The 14535-nt window shown below is 40.5% G+C and overlaps 1 protein-coding gene across 9 annotated transcripts in view; it reads left to right on the top strand.

Moving 5' to 3' along the window:
* The window catches only part of RBM25 (RNA binding motif protein 25), a 443084-nt gene that overhangs the window by 103992 nt on the left and 324557 nt on the right, over window positions 1–14535 (top strand). For all 9 annotated transcript variants that reach the window (XM_069208940.1, XM_069208932.1, XM_069208935.1 and 6 more), the window contains one exon: window positions 12751–12921. In XM_069208940.1, coding sequence (XP_069065041.1) covers window positions 12751–12921 — 171 coding nt within the window. The remainder of the gene's footprint in view (window positions 1–12750; window positions 12922–14535) is intronic.

Raw genomic sequence — 14535 nt, 5'->3', positions numbered from 1 at the left:
TAGTGCAATCTTTCAAAGATGGTGACATCAGCAGTTGTACATTTACCTGACATGGAAACTCTGATTTAAAATCAGTTCTTTTCACCAGCCTGTTCCTCCCTCTTCTAGTCTGAAGTTAACTTAATTTCATTTTAGATGGCTGCATTTTGAAGGGAGTCCCCTCTTTTTCAGAATGTGTAGTTCTCTGCACTGCTTGGGAAGAAAAAAAACACCATTGGTGCCTGAGCCCCTTGGGTGGTTCTGTCCCTTAAATCCACTGTGACATTCCAATTTAATTTTTTTCCTGTGAAGTATTGACAACCTAACTATTTTCCTGTGTAGTGCTTTTGAGATTTGAGGATTCCCGTTACATATACCACCTTTCATACTTTTCCTGTAATAGCCACCCTATATTTTGTAGATTGAATTTGAAGCACTTTAACTCCAAGGTGTTTGTACACATAAGGTTGGACTCTCCTAATATATCATAAAGGGGGTCTGCTGAATAGGGTAATCTAGGTTCAACAGAATGGATGCATAGGGCTGGGGTTGACGTTGTTTAAACAATATCTAACATAGCTGGTTTAATCAGTCTCATACAATCCATACAATAGGTTAATATTTTGGTTCTTGAAGTGATAGCCACCTCACTTGGGTTAGCGTGTGGTCTCTTAGCGTGGTTGTCCCATTTTTAACATGTGTATAGGTCACTTGATTAACCTGCATAGTGCCACATGTAGAATCATCTGACATTAAGCGGAGTATCCACTGTAAGGTGATAAACTTCATCTATGCTTGTTGTTGGGGCACTGTGCCTACTTCTGTTGGGAGCACATCATTGGTTGGACACTTACCCTCCCCCCCCCCCACCCACCACCTTTTTTTATGTGTCCCTCATACTTCTAAATCCACATTTTGCTGTAGGGGCGTTGGCACAAATGCTTATGTACAAAACTGTTTGGGTATAGGAGTGATAGTCACCTAGATCACTTTTCTGGTGCTAGCAGGACATATGTGGCTTTTCTTTATCTGCTTTGCTCAAAACCATCCTAGGTTCTTGCTGATACGTGGCATTCACCCTGTTTTGAGCAGGAAGGACTCAAATGTTTGGGCCCATGTTAGTCTTTGGATGCTCTCTTCTGTGCATCAGCAGTAGATGAAGGAAGAAAGTCTCCAAGGATAAAGGAACAGCATGCATTGATGTCCTCTTTGATCAAGGGGCCCTAAAAATCACGTTGTCCACTCTTTGTGGTTCTTTTGGCTTATTTACTTGTGGTCTCTTTCAGTATGGTTGTACAGTTTTGTCACTCTGTCCCCATGGTTTCTGTCGAGCAGTCTGCAAAATCAGTGGAACTCTCTTGCATCAGAGACCCCCCCCCCCCCCCCCCCCCCCCCCCCAAACTGCGCTACAGCCAAATCATGAGTAAACAGTGGTGGCCTTACAAACAGCAACTCCCATGCAGAAATGATGCTTACCAAGTGATAAGAGTATTAGAAACTGATAAGATGGTAACATGGTACTGGACAGCTTCTGCAGAAAAGTATTAGTAGTTCCTATTTTCATCTCCTCCACAGGGATATAAGTTTCTAAATTATGGTCACGGATCTTTCAGCCTGACATCTGACACATGAACCCTAGTGATACTGGTCAGTATGTGCATGTTGTAGAGTTAACCTTGTGGGTAATTAGCCTAATTGCCTCACAAATGACATTCCTCCTCTGCAGTGTGAGAATTGGTTGTGTCTGGAACAGATTTTGTACCTAATGTTGCTACAGAGATCCTGTTTGTGGCGTTTTCATGCAATGCCGCTTAAATCTTGTAGTGAACAACCCTCTGCACTAACCAGAGTGTTTTCCCTTTTTTTCCTGGCATGAGATCTGTGCTGTAATGCAAGGAGCAATCAAAATTGCTGAGTCAACTGAACTCCACATTTGCTGCACACAATGGTGCGTTCTGTGTTAGAATGGCATTGTTCACCCTAGCCGTTCTAGCTGGTGGGTGGCAGAGCTGAATGAATAGTTTAGTTTCTAGTTTTCAGTTTGATAGCTTAATCCACATGGTCTTAGCCCAGCTTTTTGTGTGGGCTGAAACTATCCCTCTCACATTTCCTGTGTTGTGGTTATTTCTAGCAGTGGCTGTCTAGCCATTATTCATTGCACCAGGGCAAAAATCCCACAAGTTTCACCATTCACAACAGGGAAAACTGATCACCCAGGATTGGAGGTGCTTGGGGATTTAAAGAAATTCCAGCCCTTCTGGTTGGCTCGGGCAGTCTAACTTTGACCATCATAGAATGATTAGGGCTAGCATCTTCAGCCTATACTAGGTTCTGTTTTCAAGAGGACACAGTGTAGGCCTTCACCCATGTAGAACGATTTGAGGAATACTCTTCAGCATGGAATTGGAACTCTGAGTGAATTCTGTTCTCTTGCTTTAATCCTGGGTCTTTGAAATTATCCTGTGAAATTCTCGCCGTTTCATCTGAGAGAAAGGAAGACAGGCCTGCTTGAACGAGAAGCTCGTCTGTGCCTACCAGGAGCAATGACTGATTCAAGGGAAGAGAGCCTAGAGCCGTCTTGCTAGAATTAGTCACAAAGACACCTGAAGAAGCCAGTACTGCCTTGGTGTCACAAACGCGGCCTAACCCAGCTTCCTGAAAGAATCAAGACACCTCTTGGTCGAGCCAATATTCTCTCCAACTCTCCTCATGGGGTCCCTACACTTCCCTCTCTGTCAAACCAGGGGGACTGTTTCTCTTTTGTCATCTGTGTCCATTCCGGTCATTGTGACTAAAAGTGGTTGTCCTGAATCTGCAAGTGTTTGATCCATACCTCTAGACCTTACAGTTTTAGGCATCTCGCAGATTTGAAGTTGCAGTCAATACAGATTTGAAACCAGTGGCTTCTGGTATGTTCAGAGACTGCTGTTGGGGTATCCACCTGGCCTAATGGGTACTCCTTGGAATACCATTTGCCATTTTGTTCAAGGTTAACTAGAAATGCAGCTTAGCTCTGGGAGTTTAAGACCTGTGGTATTACAATTCATACCAGATGGCGTTAGGATCTTCTAGTTTTATTTGCTTCAAGTAATTTTAAGATGATATTTTAACCACTTGTTGATGAAGTCCATTTATTTTTAGAAAGCAAAAAAACTGACTGGTCATTGATTGTGTTGCATTCAACTGCAATGTGAGTTTCTACACCCCTCCGCTTAATACAGTATGCTTTCTTTAACCAACTTCATTACCCAGCGCGCCAAGAGGTTGAAATGGAGTAGTTTTGTTTAATCAGTGCCCTTTCCCTGGGACACAAGTTGTGAACAGCATTACCTACTGTATAATGCCTTGTGACCCTAAGCCACCTTTGGGCCTCCCTTACAAGTGCCTCTCAAGGACTATACTAGCAACTTAAATATATTGCTGAATTGTGAAAATACCTTTTTCTTTTCTTTCTTGGGTTTGGATTAGGCATTCTCTTCAAAGGTTTCCAGTCTATCAAGTCTGCTACTTATTTTCCATCTTTATGCTATACTAACTGCAAAGAGACTATCCAGTGGTTTGTGGTGCAGGTAAGTAAACCTATCCTATGACCTCAATAAAAACATAATTTTATGTACCCTAGGCTTCATTTAGTTAACTACAATTCTACATCTCAGCAGTGCATACAGACCAACCGTGCCCTTTTCAAAACAGAACACAAAATGAGATAATTGTCAGCTGATATGTCCCAAACAGTCAGCCTGTATTTTTTTCAGAGTATGGAACCAGTTAGGCTTCTCCCTTAAGGTATGTAAATATATTCCTATTGTGATTACTCTGTTCAAGAGTTGTAGATACTCATGATTTCTCTGTATCAAATAACTAGTTTGCTGTTTAATGTTCTGATTTTTGGTATTCACACCATAGTTGTCAGTAGTGGGAAACGAGGTTTCTTTACTCACACAGCTGCCATGGTTCTACCCTGCAGGCTGAGATATTGTTGTGTTTTTTTTTTTATTTTTATTTCCCAGGCCTTACTTGGCAACAAGACCTTAAGTAGTAACAGTAAGAACTGTTTGCAGTTATGTTTGAAGTTAGCCTCAATGCATTCTGGCTACTAAAGGTGGCCTGTTCGTGTCACTTTCAAATGTAGATATGGAAACATTTTGGACCGTATGTTTTTTTTTTTCCCCCATCTTTCTGGCTGCTGATGCACATATTCCCAGTGGTGGTTGTCTGATTGGGTCTGTTGACTGTCTTTTTTAATAGATTTGGATGGCTAACTTTGTCCAGCACAGCTTACAAGAACCACCCCTTATTTTTGCTGGAATTCTATGATTAGCATTTAACTGTTAATGCCATGGTAGTTGATGCCAGGCCTTGAATTGCTTTAAGAAACTAGTGTTCCATGGTTAAAACGTCCAAATTGATACATGCATCAGGGGCCACCATTTAACACCACTCTGCCAATTTCACATTCAAATCCTTTATTGTTTGCATAACTGGGCATAGTCATTGCTTTGGAGAATCCCAGTATCTGCCAATCTTTATGGCTGCAACATGGTTCTCTTAGTCTTTGCTATAGAAAAACAGCTGCTGTTCTGTTTAGTTATCTACTTCATATGTGTCAAATGTTTCTACATTGCTCATAGTGTGTTTTGAGATGCTTGGTCTGTATTTATGTAGGGGCTTATTCAAGTTTGGGGCAGGTTGTATCTGAGAGGACCAACCATTGTGCTTTTTGTTAAGCGCTTGAGGTCAGCATTATGGAAGGCTTTACTTTTGTCAAATACTCAAACAAAAATTTTGATCGCTCAAATACTTTTTGAGCTACTAGGATTTTATGTTGAATCTCAAGGAGAGCATTATGCTGAATGTTCTTGCTTGTAAATCTATCAGTCTATAGGCCTCCATCCCTGCATAAAATTGTGCTTTTATATTGCTGTCTTTTCCCCCCCGCTGGCTCCTCAATAAGTCTTGCACTTCTAGTGTGTTTTTAAGTCTTTGTGCTACAGTATAATGTGACTTTCTTTGCAAGAAGTTTTTTCTTGCAGGAGGGGATGTAACAGTCATGGCCCAGCATCATTTAGGCAGACCTTTAACGGTTTCTTGGGATTCCCGAGCTCCTTAAGGCCCAGCCGCTCCTTACTCAAAAGGCAAATTCTATCTAGGATTAATATTGATAGGATTACGGAGAATCGCCCTAGACCCCACCACACTGCCCTTATTGCTATCTACAGTCCAGGGTTCACACGCAAGTCCAAATACAGCTGTAAAGTACACAACTATTTGGCAGTGGTCTGGCTGGTGTTAAAACAGCAACTTCATTGTGTAAGTGTTTTTTAAAGGCAGTTCCTGACTAGGTTGGGTATGGGTGTCACCAGTTTCAGGAAATTGTAGACCCTTGCAAAGGTTCATAGCTGATAGTTTGGATTTGAACTGCATTACGCAGAGCCTTGTTTTTAATTGTGAGGGAATAGATGCCGTTTCTTGAGAAACACACATGTGACGAGGCAAGATCTAAGTTTTTAAAAGGTACCCGGTCTGATCCACAACCTCTAATCCGTTTTGTATTGGTAAACCTCTGGTTCTGGCTGTTGGTATAGTTGGTGTGTAACGACTGAAGGTATTTACGACCCTGGCTTGCGTGAGTTAAATACAAAGAGAAATTACGATTTTTATTCTGTGCCTGAGTCAGTGCAGGCATTAAAGCAATGTAAAAATATTACTCCGATTTTTAACATCACACAGTTAGGCTGCTTGATTGTGCAGCATCTAACATTTACAATGGATTTTTTTTGTTCTTGGAATACTTGAAGCATGTTTGGAGTTGAGCCAACTGAATATTTTTGTCTGTTTTATCGTCTGATATTTATCCCACTACGAGTCTGATTAGGAGGCCCTGTGCTATATATGCAAGATGTGATTGTCATAGCATGTCACAATTTTTTTAATGGTTAGCTTTTGAGGCATTGAGCTTTGGATGATCCCTTTGTAATAACTTGAATTTATTGTTATGGACGTCCACTCTTAATTTGAATAGTGTAATAGAGTTGATATCTTGTACTGGCCCGATCCTATATAGAAATCGGTGCTTAATATTCAGACTCTGAATTTAAAACCTGGGGGTTGTAACACCTTTGGTCCTTTTCGTCTCCATTCAGGGTGGCTGATTGCAGAGGTGCTGTGTACTGTCTGGGGTTCAGTCACTGGAGGTGGTTGTGGGAGGGCCTGCAGAAAGGGGCTGCAGGCGTTGTCAGGAAGTCCACAGTGGGTGAGCTCAAAGCGCACTTCTTCTCTTGCGGTCCTGGGAACCTCACTGACACCCTTGGCCCACTTTAACTCTGGCTAGGCGGGGCACGGGTGCAGTGGTGCTGTCGGGTTTTGGCAGTCCGGGGTCCTAGTTCCTGGTTCTTTGGTGAAGGCGGGCAGTCTTCTCAGGCTTTTGGAGTCACAGGCAACTGCAGGGTGAGACATCTGCTGCATGATTGTCAAAGTCAGTAAGCCAATTGGCATGGTTTGTGGAGAGTCGGTCACTTGTCTCCAGTTCTCTCTTTTGCGTCTCTTCAGTGTCCTTTTTTAGGTGGGCAGGATCTGATTTTCTGTTGTCACACATGTAATATAATGGGCCTTGCCTGACGGCTAGAAGGCCTGCTGTAGGGGTGACATGCATATATTGCATGCATTGTTGGGGGACATGACACCCAGTGCCATGTCATGTTTGCACTTTTAGTTGCACCATGACACACAGCCTGCAATGGCAGTCTGCATGAACTAATTGAGGGGTCCCTGAGGCTGACACAGTACATGCTGCAGCCCATGGGGACCCTCTTAAGAAGTACCCATGCCATAGCTACCTGGAGTACTACTTCCTAAGTACTTAAAGGGGTGCCAAAGATATTGACAATTGGGGAGAGCTGTACAGTTTTAGGGAAAGAGATCAGTCACTGGGGACCTGCTTAGTAGGTACCCAGTGCACTTTCTGTCAGAATTGCTTCGAATACGAGGCAAAAAGTGGAGGTAATCATGTCAAAAAGGGGCACTTTCTTTCATGCACAGTGCCAGCAAACCTGGGTGAGATTCAGTAAGTCTCCTTCGAAAGACTGTATTGTGTGGATATTATCTCCATCTAGTCCAGACTCCATTTTAACAAACACATTTTTAGTACACTGGTGTTCCGTCCGGTCCTGCTACCTAATAAAGGGAAAAAAAAAGCCTTGACTGACCTTTATCCAAGCATTTTGGTCAGCTGATTTAGTTGAATGCACCAGCCAAAAAATGTTCTTGTTTTGACCATTGTATAACTTACAACTGCAGGATCTTTCAACACCTCTGAAATTCCTCAGAACCTTGGAAACTCAAGTTGAAGCAAGACTTTATTTCAACAAAGTTTAGCTAACATCACAATATCATCCTTTCCCTGCTCAAGTTAGCAAGTGTATTTTTGGGGTGTTCAGAGGTCATCCATTTGACCTTAGTTTCTCTCATTGTAAGTGGAGAAAGATGTGACATTACCCCATGTCTCTAAGCTTTATGAAATGGCCAGTACTGCCTGCTCTTAATACACCCTTGATTGTGCAGAAACTGCTCTTCCCTCAAAGCTAGAATAAAATCTTTTTGAGCCTCCTTTAGAACCCTCAAGACTTTGTTTTTTACTTCTATGGTCCATTTGGTGTTGTCACTGAAGCATATCGGCAGATAAAGAAAGGACCTTTTCTGCTCCCTTTCTTGCTTATGGTGGTTTGTGAGTTCTCAGAAGACCACGGTCCTGGCAGAAATGATAAAGGACCAGTTGATAAAGCCTATGGGTGAGGTAGAGAAGTGTCGAACCATCCACAAAATGTAAGTTGATAGATTCATCGCCTTGTTTAACAACATCACTAACTGAACTCAAAAGATAAATTGCCAGATTTGATTCTAGAATTGTGATCCTCTGTTTTATTGTTGATGGTTGTCCACCGAACAGCAGTTAGCCAACTGTCCCTTTACATGCTTGCCATTTGTAAATTTAATTTGCTATTCCCATTCAAGTGTAAGCGAACAGGTTCCATCTTGCATTGTACTAAAAGGCCAAGATCGAGAGACGATTGCATGTTTATATTTGAACTCTTGACTAACCTCAGGAATTCGGTTAATGTTTATTTCAATCACGAGATGTAGAAGGCCCTTTCTTTTCCGTATGTGGAAATTACTCTCTTCAGCTTATGGCTTGGGTATTTCAAAAATTTAAGGAGCCTTCCATTTAAGTTGCATTCCTGTTTTTTTTTCTTTAGTGTGAGCATTGTGCTTAATTGAGAACATATGTTAGTACCTTGTGTTTTAGTGTAAAGCAAAGTTTTTAGGTCGAGCGCACAAGCGCTTTGACCAGTTGTAAGTCTTGTGGGCTTTTACCACGCCCATTACTTTCACTTGTTTGTGGGTTTGCCTTTCAAAAATCCTTTGTTTATACTTCCTTGGGGAGGTTTTGTTACCGCCTTGCAGACGGTCCCTGTTACATGGATAATTGCATGATTGCCGATACGTTTGACTATGAGCGAATTTCTTTTTCCTTTTTGTTTCTCTCCTTCGTGCTCATGGCGGCCATGACGCTTTGAATCTGCTCGCTTGTGTCAACTTTTACTTTTCATTTTCAATTTAAGTGGCAAGAAAAGTCCAGTTAGGCATTTACAATGCTAATGGATCGAACTCCAGCAAATTTGAGATCCATTGCATTTCAAATGCTTGATTTTCACTTATTGCCAATCCAGATAAAAATAGTAAAATCTTGGCAATTTCTTCTCACATCTTCACTTTTGGTAACTTGGGTTTGATAGGGTCATGGGCTGATGTGGGTTTAGGCACTAGTTGCTTTATTTGGTTGCAGTGCTTTCTTTATATATTACAATGACGGTGTTCCCTTTGAAAGAACATGAGCTAGGGAGCACATGCAAGATTCCAAACATAAGGGCCAGTCAGTTATCTAATGAGTGGCTGTAGAGCAGGGCCTATGTTCGTTTTGGAACTGCTGTAAATCCTTTTCAGATTAGTGGCAGGCTTCATTTCAGCTTCTCCATGAAGACTAGAAATGTTCCCTACCTAATGCGATTCGTTACTTGTACTTCAGTTTCTTGTGGAGAGAAATGGGGGAGTGGGGTGTAAGTTAACAATCCACCTAAGTAATATTGACCCTTAGGACAGATAATCTTGCAATCCTATCACCGAAGTTGGATGCTGCAGTTATGTATAGGTATACCCTGCTCTCCTTCCCATACATTTATCCCAGTTTATTCTTTTAATGTCTTGCATTCTCCACTATTTTCCCAGTGTTCTCTTCCATTATTTCTCTTCACCCCAATTACTGCAAGGATCTTCTGCTTTAACAAGTTATTTTCTGATTGACATTACCACATCCTGAGTTTCTTGTCCTCTCCCTATTCTGTTGATGGTGGCGCTTCAGTTTCAGCACAGTTGTGATGGTGATGTAAAAGCAGACGATGCAAGGTAGACCCTCTTATACTCACTTATTCCAGGACTTTGAGAATAGTATTTGCACTAAAGCTAAAAGAAGCTTGAAACACCATGCAGCTGTGTTTATTGATTAAATGCTCAGAATTGTATGTTATTACACTTTAGATTGTGCAGATGTGGTATAGTTAGTTTTGATGATCTAAAATTAATTTATTATGGAATAAAATGAATTGCCACCTGGTGGTTATTCAGTACTTTTCTATTGTTTTGACCTCTGCTGTGTAGTCTCTGTTGTGTCATGATCAACTTATTGCATCCTAGGGTAGTGATAGTTTCATAATGGCACCCAGTATCTGTATATGTAATACTTACTTGGATGCACTTTTCCACTAACTTCGAGATCAACTCTGTCTTAATCCTCTAACGATGCAATTTATGTATTTATCATTTGTACAGTATAGCTGGAAGTGCATAACTGCTTTCCTTATTCTTCCCTCTCCAACTTGTTTTTCTAGTCGTGGCTGATTATTGCACCCAAACAACTTGTGAATACCTGTATATTCATCAGTTGTAGAGGTGATATTTGTTGGTCTGTTGTGCTGAAGCAACACAGGGGAGTAACTTAACTTTGCAATCTAGGAGCCCAGTTCTCCATCTTTAGATTGTCTTCGTTAATCACAAAAATTGAATCTTTCCCTTTATGTGCAGGATCACAAAGCACTTTTACAGAGGAAATCTGTCCCTTAATCTTGACTGTTTTGGTGGCTCTCTTGTCCATATTTACTGGGTTTTCTTTTTTAATTTAAGCTAATCACAATTAATATGTTCTTTAAAGTGAAAACGATCTGATGTAAAATCTGTCTTCCTGTTAAGAGGAATGCAAATAGGCAGCAATTAACTTGAAAGAACTGAAATTAACAGTCCTGCTTCAACGGAGCTGGCATCTCCATTGCCCCATAATACACAGTACTTCAGTATAGCTACCATAGTCTTGAGGCTAGACCGTGAACTACACTTGGCCACCTCTTCATGAAACAAGTCTTAGTCCTTCTTCCAGTAGGAGGAAGATTAGCATTCTAATGCATGATTCCATCCACTTAGTTATGGATTAAGACCGGCTAAACCTGTACACACACACTTAATTGAGAAAGGTCAGTTTGATTTCTTAAACTTAGCAATTTTATCAAAGTTAAGAAAAGGACTACAGACGTCAGGTCTGTGGAAATCTCCGTGACCGAACATAATTTTGAAAATAAGTAGATCTGATTTGGTTTTCAGAAACTACGTTTAGGAAAAATAGTATCATTTGCACATTATTTTTATAGTACTCTTTTAAGAAGAAATGATTGCTTCTCAGTTTGGGTTGTTCACTGACACAATATGCTTTTTGGGGGGGGGGGGGGGGGGGGGGGGGGGGGGGGTCATTCTGCTTTGAGTTGACAATTTTTCAAGCACCCAGCTACCACATTTCTTGTATGGGAAAGGGCACTATAGTGCCTTCATTATATATTTTATCAAATGGACAGTAAAGGTAGAAGTCTTCCTTTAAATAAATTTTTTAAAAAAATGAAGAAAAAAAAAAAAGCTGAGTCTAGGTTTTCTTTAGCAAGACGTAAACCGGAAGCACAATTTGTCTGTAGTTAAACGTTGGACTGCTTCAGCTTGGTAGATTTTCAAGTTGTCTCTGGAAGCTCTGTAGATTGAACCTACTCTTCTAAAGGCTTTTGTGTTAACTAAACTCAGAGAGACTTGGTGTAACAGTGTTATTGGTTTTTGAAGTAATTGGAATTTGCCAAGTGGTTTCTGTGCCTCCCTGGAGTTAACCTGGCGTTCGTTATTAGGTTATTGGTGAAACTAATTGCAAGCTTTGTCTACTTCCATCACAGTACCTTTCTTTTTAGATCTCCATATTGGTGCATCTCCAGAGAATAAATGAGAATCATTCTCTGAGGGGTTGTGGAAGACCCACAGCATGATTGCCTTTTATGGATCTTATTACAATTCCTGCATATTACAGAAAACATGAAGTAAAATCAGTTACAAAAACATTTTACACGTACAAAGACTGTATAGGTTTTATTATTATTTAATATAGTTGAATTGCAGCAGCAGTTATATTATGAAGCATGAGATCAGGTTTTAATGTTTTGGGACTTCATTAAAGCCTTGTTCAGTGCTCCCTGTTGTGCAATTGTTTAGCTAGATGTGGTGGCCAGATGTCTTTGAATGGTTTCATTGCTACAGCATAGTTCTAAACTGCGTACTAAGAATATTGTGCAAGGGGTTTGTGCAGTGGTACTGCATAGATATTGGACTGGTCAAGTGCTTCTTGGCTACTGAAGCAGTTGCTTGACTGATAAATTAGAGTCTGTAGAGGGTATACAAAGCTGGCTGCAACTCTTTACTGCTTGAAGCCACTGACTGCCGGATAGTGAACAGGATAGAGTCAAATTCTGGAAAGGTCAAGGAATATCTTTGGAGACACATTCCTGTTTATTTTACAGAACATTTAGGGGCATTGTCTATTGACACTAATGTTCTGGGAGTTTGTGGGCTTCTACATTTGTCCAACATTTTTCAAGAAATTGGGACATCAGTGGGTTTGTTAATAGTTGACCATAAAATGGCCTATTGTGTTGCTCTACAAACATTAGTGTTCACCACGTGTACAACACCAGTCACTGCTTTAAAATGTCAGTGCAAAAAAAAAGAGCTTCTGTTTTTGTTAATTCAACTAGAATCTAGTGATTTAGTTGGTCCCTCGTTCCCAGAGTAAATTTCTGAAGATCGTATATGTAGATTTGGGCTGGGTGTGCACACCATGTTCCTGCTGGGTGACAGTCTTTTGCTGTCTTCAGTCTGTTCCTGATAGAAGAGGAGACTTAGTTCCTTTTTTCCCAAACTGGAAAATTGAATGGTGCAGTGGATAACGTGCCATTGTTGTCGGTCTAAAGAATTGAAGAATGGAGCTGGTAAAGCGTAAGTTCCCTAAACACATTTGTCACCTTTTGAATTTTCATGTCTGCAGTTTTATCAAATAAGTGTCACATTTTTCAATTTGGAAAATATAAATTGCCGTACCATTACAGAGAGAACTAATGTTCTGGCTCAACAAATGCAAATGACTCGCAGTGAAGGTGAGGATTAACGTTTTTTTTTTTTTTAATCTTTGAGGAACAGTAGCACTAGCTAAATAAGTTAATCATTTTCTCGTTAAATGTGTATAGTCCTTTACCTGCTCAGGATTTTTTGTTATGATTCGTCAGCATCACTGTTTTATAGTAAAACTGTGATGCCCAATTACCATGTACAAAATGGATTTGTAAATTAATTTTTGTTTTTCAGGTTTTGTTACCTACCTCTATGTCTATGGTTAACAAACATCTGGGACCAAGAAAAGACCTCTTAGGTCTTAAGAGTAGAGAAATTGATGAAAACAGTGGCCCAACTACTACAGTCTTTGTGGGAAACATATGTGAGAAGGCCTCAGATATGCTCATACGACAACTACTGGCAGTAAGTATACACTGCACTAACCTAACTAGAAATCTTGTATTCAGCTTGTGTTAAAATGGTTTGTGAACTGTTTGTCTTGTATTTTTAAGAACGTTTGGTAGATTTTATGTTCTCTAAACTGTTGCTTTTCTCACCCAGTCCGGCTACACCTTAAATGTTTTGATCACGTTCCCCAGCAGACTAGAAAAGTGAAGTTTTTTTTTTTTTTTTTTTTTTTTGGGAGTATGTACAAATCCCGGTAGTCCTCATTTTATTTGCTCACTAGTTCATTTATTGGGTTATTCAAAGGATTAAGTGCTGTAAATATAAACTCGCGAGCAGGACATAATGTAATGTATGGAAAGAGGAAATGGGCATCACTCTTTAGACTTCTGGAGCCCATGTCTTTATTCTGTTTCCAGTAATGCTTCAAGGGGGTTTGGAACACTGAAGCTCTGTAGACGCCTAGGAGGGGTGCTCCAACAAAGATCACCTCTGTAGTTGACACTCCTTTCTATGATTGTACAAAACATGTAAAAGTGACTTGCCGGCCTTTTGGCAAAATGTAATGGCTCCCCACTTGTCTTGGCATTACTTGTTCCTTTTTTGCTTTTAATCTGTTCCTGGGTGAAACTTGCATTTAGTGAATACAGATTTCTTTCAATGGCAGAAGGTATGGGAATGTCCACGCAGTCGTTAAGTGACCATCATTTTTTAATTGACCTCCATTTGGACTTTTTGGAATTAAACTTGAATTCCTTACATCATAAGAGCCATCTTCCTTGCTCCACAATCATTACCATGGATTTCTAATTAATGGATTGACCCTTTACTATTGAATGTGCTGTTCAACTCTCAAACAAAAAAATGCTTGCCGTTGAGAGCTAAATAATGAGCTGTAAAAAAAGTGAACCGCTGGTTGTCTTGTGAGTTAGTTATTTGTAAAAGAATATTTGTAGGAAGTTGGCTCTGTATGCACTACAGGGAGTGCAGAATTATTAGGCAAATGAGTATTTTGACCACCATCCTCTTTATGCATGTTGTCTTACTCCAAGCTGTATAGGCTCGAAAGCCTACTACCAATTAAGCATATTAGGTGATGTGCATCTCTGTAATGAGAAGGGGTGTGGTCTAATGACATCAACACCCTATATCAGGTGTGCATAATTATTAGGCAACTTCCTTTCCTTTGGCAAAATGGGTCAAAAGAAGGACTTGACAGGCTCAGAAAAGTCAGAAATAGTGAGATATCTTGCAGAGGGATGCAGCACTCTTAAAATTGCAAAGCTTCTGAAGCGTGATCATCGAACAATCAAGCGTTTCATTCAAAATAGTCAACAGGGTCGCAAGAAGCGTGTGGAAAAACCAAGGCGCAAAATAACTGCCCATGAACTGAGAAAAGTCAAGCGTGCAGCTGCCACGATGCCACTTGCCACCAGTTTGGCCATATTTCAGAGCTGCAACATCACTGGAGTGCCCAAAAGCACAAGGTGTGCAATACTCAGAGACATGGCCAAGGTAAGAAAGGCTGAAAGACGACCACCACTGAACAAGACACACAAGCTGAAACGTCAAGACTGGGCCAAGAAATATCTCAAGACTGATTTTTCTAAGGTTTTATGGACTGATGAAATG

This window comes from Pleurodeles waltl, chromosome 9 (genome assembly GCF_031143425.1).
Source record: "Pleurodeles waltl isolate 20211129_DDA chromosome 9, aPleWal1.hap1.20221129, whole genome shotgun sequence".
NCBI classification, from domain to species: domain Eukaryota; kingdom Metazoa; phylum Chordata; class Amphibia; order Caudata; family Salamandridae; genus Pleurodeles; species Pleurodeles waltl.
Note: the sequence above shows the minus strand (reverse complement) of the source record. Positions and strands in the feature narration are given on the sequence as shown.